Raw genomic sequence first — 9,072 nt, forward strand, 5'->3', positions numbered from 1 at the left:
ATTACATCACATGTACACTGAGAGGGGTGAGAGAGAATAATTGATCATGTACAGTAGTTTCCCAGCGATGTGTTTCACTTGGGCCCTTAGACAGAATTAGTTCCTTTAACACACAGGAGTATTAAGGAAGGCCATTAGAATTTAGTGTTAATAAATCAGGATGATTTACCAGGTAAAGACAGCGCTGGAGTAGAAGCAACTCACACCGTTCCGTTTTGTATTCCTTTTCCGTATTCAAAAGCAGGTAAGATTTTCATTTTATTCTTTTTCAATTTTTATTTTTTTTTATACAAACCCATATGGATTAACAGTTTAGATGTGGTTAAAGTAAAAATGTTATGCAATAATATTGATAACGGATATGATGGAGAATTTTGGTAAAGTAACGGTTTATATGGATGATTATTTAATCAGATGAGAGTAAGTTATGGAGGAGGGCAGTTGGTAGCAAAGGGGTTGTAGCTTCTGCTTTTCTTTGCACCCAAAGGGTGAGGGTTTGAATCCCACCTCCAGCTGTGGTAACTTGAGCAAGGTCCTTACCCCGAAACTGCTCCAGTCAAATGAACTGAATGAGCTGTGTAGATGAGTAAATAATTGTAAGTGGCTTTGCAGAAAAGCGTCCGGTAAATGTACTATTTGTGTGTGTGAAAAACATCGGAATATTCCGTTTCAAGTCTGTATGCTTAGCAAAGTCAGTGTGTGTCAGTTTTAGAAAAAGAAAAAAAACAATGCGTTTCTGCGTATTTTATTTGTACTAAGTGCACTCTCGCTGAACAAAAACAATTCCAGTCTGACTCCACGTCAGGATATAACACAGCGAGCAACAAATCTGTCAAACTTGTCTTCGAATAATATCTTCATTTTCGGGTGTTTGGCTGGGAAGGGGGGGTACATGTTGCAGCGCGCGCTCTCTGCGTGCCCATGATCCCTTCCGCCGAGAGAGCGTTCCGGTCTCGGCCCCGCCGCGCCAAACACACCCGAGGGACCCGCAGCCCCGTCCGGGGAGCCGGAGCCGGAGCACCGCACTCGAACGAGGCGGAGGAGCCGACCCGCCTCATCATGGCAAAGCTGCCTTCGCAGAACGAAGACCGCGCTTTTTGGGAGCCCCGCGCGGAGGTGCGCGCCCTGCCCGCGGGGAAGCGGCAGGTTATGGAGAGGTTCTTCACGCCGCTGCACGCGCCGCAGCAGGACCCAGTCAAAGCGCGGGAACACCGTCGTCACGTGCCGCGGGAGTGGCAGCAGCACGGCCAGCAGCACAGCCAGCATCACCCGAACCGCGGTCGGTGAGTGGGCCGCGTGTCACTGTCACGACGCCAGGTCTCGGTGGGTGGTGCGACAGGACGTGGGTTCGATACCCGCTCTGTCAGCGTACACTTTGCATGTTCTTCCTGTATCTGCGTGGGTTTCCGCCGGGTGCTCCGGTTTCCTCCCACTCTCCAAAGACGTGCTTTTCAAGTGCGTTGGCGGCTGCAGAGTTGCCCTAGTAGTGTGAGTGGAAAAAAAGGAAGATGCTTCACTACACTTAAGTTTTCATGATTACTTAGTTTATCTAGTCCTGATATTTTACTACTGAAAATAAATACTTTTCGTATTTTTTTAATAAGCCGTTGTAGCTGCTTTCCTTACATCGTGATTCATGTGTGATTTTTTACATACTTGCCTTTTTAGGTCTCGTAGATGATCAGTCTTTACTAGCACTTCTTGAGTGTTCATATTTTTAAAAGCTGCTACAAATGCAATTTGAGTTTCTTCTTCACCAGACACCCTGTATTGCATTTCTCAGAGGGTTAGTCTATGGGTACAGTGGCTACCATAGTAGTTAGAGCTGCTGCCTTTAGAGCCAGAAGTTGCAGGTTCAAGTCCCACATGTAAGTGTTTAACAATACCCAGAAATATAGTGTGATTGTTGTTTTATGTAATGTTTCTATGCTTATTGTAAAATTAGTATATCCAATAACACCCTTACGGTCTACTGTATATCTAGATGTTTGCAACAGCACTGTGTCTTTAGGACCAATAACACAGGAAAGGCAGGATGCTCAAGTTGCAGAGCAGAACAAGAAAAAGGACCTTTTGCAATAGCTTTATTTCACACATAGTCTGAACCGCTTGTTTCATACGGGGAGCCGGAGCCTAACCCGACAACACAAGGTGTAAGGCTGGAGGGGGAGAGGACAGACCCAGGACAGGACGCCAGTCCATCACAAGGCACCTCAAGCAGGACTCGAACCCTAGACCCACCGGAGAGTAGGACCCAGTCCAACCCACTGCACCACCACACATCCCTGGCTTTATTTCTTATTTCTCTTATTTTACAAGTTCAGACTTTCATCCATGTCTAATCTATACAGACCACCTTATGCTTGGTCTTCTCGATTTTCTTCCTTTTGCTTATTCTTGGTCTGGATTATTCGTAAGGTTGTCACTGGTAACTTGTAAACATATGCAACAGGCTGGTTTTGAATTTGGATAAAGGCTGACCCACTCACCTGGTGTTCTGTCGGAGACAAATGTTGTGTATTTAAAAGTCTGTGAAAATGTTTTTGGCTTCGAGGGGAGAATAAAAAATTCATAAATTATGCAGTGTTTCCAAAATGTTCTGCTCTTGTGAGTTTCGCATTAATTATTTTGGAGATGTAGATAACATTTGGAGAGTTGCTTTTAACCAAATGAGAAAATTAATGTATTTGGTGTGATTAACACTGACTTAAACCGCCAGCTATACCACACTGGAGGGCAGCAGCGGAGACACTGAGCAGGCGCATGTCCTTCGCGCTCGACGTAGCCGCTGTGAGCGGCCGGACGATCTCCGCCACCCACACCCTCACCAGCAGCAGTACAGCCTTGACATGACATCGCACGCCCATTCACTACACAGCCTGGATGTGGAGGGCTCCCACTCTGACACTTTTGCCACGCACTCGTCAGTCTCGTCCACCGGATCCTCCAGCTGGTCCTCCGAGGCCAGCATTGACAGCGAGACCTTCCTCAGGGATAAGCGGCCTGGACCGCAGCACTCCCAGTCCTGCACCAACATCGCAAGTGGCCGGCAAGGGTGGGATGAGGAAGAGGAGGTCGAGCAAGTGTTTAGAGGCAGGGGCCGAGGTGGGGACTCACAGTGTCAGCTCCGCCATACTGACCATGTTCCGGCAGAGAAGGACTACCAGAGTAACCGAGACCAGCCCTCCTTCCCAAAGCTCCAGAAAGGCCAGAGCAAGAGTGAAGAACGGCTTCTGCGGGACAACGAGTTGGAAGGAGCCAGGTCCCCACGCCGAGAGCACAGCCCCCTCTATAAGTCGGCCAGCTTGGGACGTAGCCTAGTTTTCAGCAACAGCACCGAGATCCTCCCCGGTTCCAGAAACCGTAAAAAGTCTGTCTCTTCCGTACAGCTTCCAAGCAAGGGCATCTTGAAAAACAAGGAGGGTCGGGGACAAGGGCCAGGGGGCGCTGGCAATTTCCGTAAGGCCAAGTCAATGGAGGTCCTCTCGACTCGTGTCGAGTGGACTGGTCCATTGCCAGAGGCAGCCAAGCTCAAGACGGAGGACAAGGACCAGGAAAAGAAGAAAGAAGCTGCTAGGAATAGCTTAGTACAAGAGAAGCTCCAGTTCTCAGCCTTCCTGAATGAGATCACACGGCAGGTCATCAGTCCCTCGAGGCTGAGCTCTCTAGGAGTCACGGACGTGTGTGAGCCCATCCGCCCATCCCCAGCCCCTTCCTTCTCCAGATCCAGCAGGGAGGAGCAGAAGCAGCGAGGGAGGAGACCGGAAGAGGCACCATCACAGAGGCAGCCGAGACGCCAGTTGGACAGCCCTGACTCTCTAGTCTCCGGCGTCCACTCCCAGCCTGACCAGCATTCTCCATGCAGCAAGTGTCAGCGTCAGAACCACACCCGGAATGACACCCCACAGTACCAGCACCACGCTTCAGGCAGCTACATTGATGCCAGCACTAGCCCAGAGAGTCTCCCAGCCAAGGGTCAAGGGCAGAGCCACAGGGAGAGGAAATGGCACCAGAGCAGGTCTGCCCACCTTCGCACTGATGGCGCAAGCAGTGGCTCAGAGTTGAGTTCACAGTTGCCGCGACAACCTCAGAAGCAAGTGCACCGGGGTGCCCACCACAGCCCACCTTCCCACACCTCCCATCAAGCTCATCTGAGCAGCCACAGAGACAGCCCTGCTGGAAATCTGGCGCGAGAATCGGACACCTCACACAGCAAAGAGAGCGGCTCGATGACCAGCCCCAGTTCAGATCAGGGCGACAGACATAAGCAGATTAGTCGCAGGGGCTCCATTGTACAACACAAGGTAGAGGCCTTTTTTGTACCACGTTTAATATTGTCTGTTGAGAGGTTTTGTATTAACTAAACCAGCACCTTAATTAATATGGCGCCACTAAAACAAAAGTTGATGTCTAATTTCATGGTTTAAAATGTTGCTTAAAGAAGTGATTGCAGTGTAATTCAATGATTAATTCAAATAAGATGTGGGCATAAATAATTTCTCCTCTTTTTGTTCGGTCCTTTCGTACAGGATGCTGTCTGTGATGTCGACAGAGTGCAGTAGGTTAAAGTTTTTATCTGTACGATTAAGCGTAGGCTCAATCTGGGTTCGGTGCGAGTGGAGTTTGCATGTTCTTCCCATGTTCACATAGATTTCCTCTGTTGAGTCCTCTGGTTTCTTCCCATGGTCCAAGCCGGGTAACTGCAGACTCTGAACTGTCTAGTGTGTGAAGGTGAGAATGAATATGTGTGTGGCTGCCATGTGACAGACTGACCCTTGGTCCAGGGTGGACCCTAGCCAGCGTAGAACCCTATGCTTCTGGGATGGGTTCTGGACCACCGCAGCCCAGGGCTGGACAAGTACTTACGGATTGTGAATGAATGAATGAATGAATGAATGAATGAATATTTATGTTCTGTTTGTACATAACGTCAGCACATTTACCTACAGGAGTTTATATGAGTGTGGCACCGGTTCTTATATGAGTGTTGTTACACCGGTTCTTACGTGAAGTGTTCAACGGAGACACTCTCAGTATTGAACACGAGTATGAGTACTGAACATTTTTTGACTTGGCTGCTGTGTTAGAATTGAATAGTGTTGAAGTTGACTAAGTGTGAATGTGTCAACAGCAGTGATTGTTGTAGTAAAATGTTGTGAAAGTTTCAGTGTTGAACTCCAGTACTTCTTGAGTGATCTGCCGCAGATGCTGAATAGATGTGAACTTGGGAGTTGGGCTCTTATTTGTTTCAGTTGCTCTTTGTAAGATCAAGATGCTGTGCTAACTCAGATGGTGTGACATTGCTGAGCTGTGCTGGACTCAGTGTTCTCCTCCTCGCCCAGATTCCTGCAGGAGCGGAACGAGGAGCTGCACCACAGTCTTCTTCAGACTGTGGTGCGCATGGAATGCATGGAGGCAGAGCTGCAGAAGACTCGTGAGGAACTGAGCATCCTTAAGGAAAAGTTCAGAAGGTCAGTCCTTAATTGCGTTTAAAGTTGTGGTTATTTATGGAAGTTCGGAAGTGGTTATATCCAAGCCAGACTGAACTCCAGCGAATCAGTTGCAGTTCTCTGTCGGTGGTAATACATCTAAATAGAGTACTTAAATACTCAGGCTTGGATTTTGCTACGTTAAGAGAATATATTTATTTAGTGCATGGTTTGCATGTGAAATGCCTGGAGAGGTGACATGCAATACAGTCACAGACTTCGGTAAAGGAATTACTGAGAGTGAAAAGAGTTATGCGAGGAGTTCAGGGAGTTATGCACCTTTTGGCTACCATGCTGTTCTGGTTTGTTAGCAGTAGAGCGGGTCCTTGACTTAATAACTTTACAGTGACAAACGTTTTTTTCCATCGCAACCTTTTCGAGGAGTATTTCCGCAGCCCTTCGCTCACTCCATGCTACATTCTGCTTACTTTTCGAGCAACGCACCAACTCTTGATCCCACTTGGGTTCACAATTAGGGGACCAACTGTTATTCAATTTGCTGTGAAAACACAATGGAGAAATACAAAGTTAATAAGGTTTTTTTCAGGAGGCACAGCGAGGAACTTTGTTCTCTATTGTAATGTGATTTTTACTTTATAAAAATTCACAAGCACATAGGCACTACTTATTTTAGGAAGTTCATCACTCTAACCCTGTCTTTCTTGTCTATTCATTGGCTACACCTTCTGTGCCTTGGATCTCTCCCAGACTCCAGGACAGTTACTCAGGCACACAGGAGACCAACCACTTACTGGGACAGAAGCTTTACTCAGTGGTGAGGGTCAAATGCTGACCATGAAAAAACAATACAGATACAAAAATCACTACTACTGCATAAATAAGAGCTCTGTACACTGTGGAACGGTGCTGGATTGTTTATGTTTATATACCCACCAGGTGCAGACCTTGGATGAGGAGCGCGAGCACCTCATTGCACAGATCTCAGAGTTGTCCATGCAGCTGGCTACTGCTCGGACCACAATTTTCTCTTTGGAAACCATTAATGTGAGAATCTAATAGAAAATAATTTGTGATATGGGTTTTCAGTTTGACATCACGCATTTTTTTCATTCTGCTCTCATCGCTTTTAAATACCATAAATATAATTTTTGCGGTTCCTCTATTAATACGATTAATGTGCACTCTCTCAGGTTCCATCCTTACTAAGGGAACTACTGGAAAAGCACTTCCAGTCTGAAGAAACTGTCAAAGAATTCTTGCTCCGCTGCACAAGTGAACAGTCAGAAGCCCTTACTGCAGCTGATCAGTCCCAGGCAACAGAGAAGGAGGAACAGCTGGGGAAGGCTGAAGTCCCACAAAGGTGTGGAGGGCAAGAGGCAGGAGCAGGTCACCAGAGAGTCACAGCCTTCCTACCCTGGAAACAGGAACGGAACAGGTGGGTCAAGTCAGGGGCTGAGTCCGGAGCTGAGGTAAGCGTCAAGCAACAATGCCAACACCTCTTACGGATACCTCACCTCCAATTCACCACACCCCCGGAAGCTTTACTCAATCCCGCAGTTGAGGCTGGCCTCACCAGCTTAAAAAACACCGCCAGCAGTCTGATGAGGGACACATGCAGGGCTCCGGTAGGCCAGCTGAACTCTCCCATCCGCATCTTGTCCACAAGCCTCGAGGAGATCCGTTCCCCAGGGATGCAGTTACACTGTGACCAGGACCAGACCAGAAATCGGCCCAGTTCGGCCACCACAAAAAGCTCTGGGCCCCCGCTGAGCTCCCATTTGCTCAAAGGCAGTACTGTGGAGAACTTGAGTGACAACATCATTCCCAGCTGGAGAATATGTAACAGCAAGACCACCACTGGAATGAGAAAGGACAACGTCGAACAAAGCTCCAACACAGTTACCTACCAGGTCGCCCAGAAGATGCTGGATGATTTCATGTACCAGCTGCAGCATCCAGCAGAAGGGGTGGGCCATCAGGGAGAATTTAGAAGCTGGGCCAAGTGTCCAACAGAGGATATCCTGAATGGAGAGCGAGCACAGCTCTGAAGCAACCCTTACGGGAGTCAGATGTTGCAGTCCCTTATCCAGTCCACATCCAAAGTGCCCATGAACTGCATTTTGCTGGCCGATGTGCTTCTGAGCCTCCAATCTTGAGCGTTTGAGTCTTTATGTGTGCACTTATCGCCTCTTACTCAGTCATAATTCGTTCTTGAAAATGGACCCAATATGAAAAAGTCACATAACGAAATTATTTCTTTCATTATTTCTTATGGGGAAAACATTAATTTTGTTCCAAGCCCATCTCACATTCACTCAGGAATCACCCTAAATGGTCCTAAATTCTATAAGGAAGAAGTAGTGCAAGACGTCAAAACAAAATGAATAACAATAACCATCGTGCTGGAACAATGGAAGCCGGAGCGAAGGTGAGTAGGACCCAATCGCGGGTTCCGTTTATTAACAAACAAAGCCAGGGAGCGAGACAAAGAGCCGTAGTCGGGGACAGGTGAAGGTCGGGCGATGAACCCTCAGGGTTTCTTGGAGCAAACAAGGGACGTAAACGACGAGACAAAGCGAAGGTCGGTATCCAGGAGATCAGGAATTTTGAAAAGGACAGGAATCGTTGGACACACGGGAGTAATGGTTACTCAAGTGAGGTTCTGCAAGCAGGTGTGGAATCCTTGTCTTTTCATCCCGGGCCGTCTTGATGGGACGCAGGTGCAGGCGAGGTGCACGTGACAATAGCATTACACACTCAACCCTTCATGTTTGTGCATTTTTTGTAAGTAGTTTTACTTTTCACCGTTTGTTCCTGGAAAATATATTTTTTAAAAATGTATGTTTTATTTGATCACATTCTCAAAGATGAAGGAATTAGAGATAAAACATTTTAAACACATCATTGAGCAGGCTGATCTTCCATTTAGTGTAAAAAGTCAGGACGTATTGAAGTCCTTCTACTTTTAATTGCATGTCAGGTAGTAATTTTAAGTGGAAACTCAAATAATTTAGCAATTAAACAACAACAAAAATGTAACCCCAATAATATGGTCTGCTAATTATTAAAAATAAAACTAGAACACATGACCCAGTGATGACACTTTTTATAAAGAAGAAGCAGCAGCAGTCTATGCTTCTTAAAATTGGTGACATCACAACTGGCATATAGGTACATTTTAGTGTGCAAAATATTTTGAAAAAATAACTGTTTTTTGGTTTCTTGTATAGGGGGTGCGGTGGCGCAGTGGGTTGGACCGCAGTCCTGCTCTCCGGTGGGTCTGGGGTTCAAGTCCCGCTGGGGGTGCCTTGCGGCGGACTGGCGTCCCGTCCTGGGTGTGTCCCCTTCCCCCTCTGGCCTTACGCCCTGTGTTGCCGGGTAGGCTCCCGTGACCCTGTAAGGGACAAGCGGTTCTGAAAATGTGTGTGTGTGTGTGTGGTTTCTTGTAAGATCAGTGACTTGGAAAAAAATGTCTTTCTCTAAAACTGTATTTGTGAAGGACTGCTCTCGCCTGAATTATTGCCTTTACTTGTAACATCACATTGCTCTGTACCCAACGCTCTCTGTTTCGTGCAGTGTGTGCCTCATTGTGTGCATTGCTCATTTTTGTTTGAGTGGAAAT

General features: G+C 47.1%; 1 protein-coding gene across 1 annotated transcript; it reads left to right on the forward strand.

Annotated features, from left to right (window-relative positions):
- The first annotated feature begins 880 nt into the window (after window positions 1–880).
- LOC108925364 (uncharacterized) lies at window positions 881–8,267 on the forward strand. Its single transcript, XM_018737220.2, has 7 exons — window positions 881–1,283; window positions 2,720–4,304; window positions 4,530–4,558; window positions 5,343–5,471; window positions 6,198–6,264; window positions 6,387–6,494; window positions 6,641–8,267. The coding sequence occupies exons 1-7, from the start codon at window positions 922–924 to the stop codon at window positions 7,496–7,498; spliced, it is 3,138 nt and encodes a 1,045-aa protein (XP_018592736.2). The 5' UTR covers window positions 881–921; the 3' UTR covers window positions 7,499–8,267.
- The last annotated feature ends 805 nt before the right edge of the window (window positions 8,268–9,072 follow it).

The sequence above is a fragment of the Scleropages formosus genome, chromosome 13, assembly GCF_900964775.1.
Source record: "Scleropages formosus chromosome 13, fSclFor1.1, whole genome shotgun sequence".
In the NCBI taxonomy this organism is placed as follows: Eukaryota; Metazoa; Chordata; class Actinopteri; order Osteoglossiformes; family Osteoglossidae; genus Scleropages; species Scleropages formosus.

What these genes read in the sequence shown, in the direction of transcription:
- LOC108925364 (XM_018737220.2), top strand. Translation starts at nt 922, where the DNA reads ATGATCCCTTCCGCCGAGAGAGCGTTCCGGTCTCGGCCCCGCCGCGCC. An exon ending in CTTAAGGAAAAGTTCAGAAG is followed by an intron (nt 5,472 to 6,197) that starts GTCAGTCCTTAA and finishes GATCTCTCCCAG; the next exon opens with ACTCCAGGACAGTTACTCAG. An exon ending in GACAGAAGCTTTACTCAGTG is followed by an intron (nt 6,265 to 6,386) that starts GTGAGGGTCAAA and finishes TATACCCACCAG; the next exon opens with GTGCAGACCTTGGATGAGGA.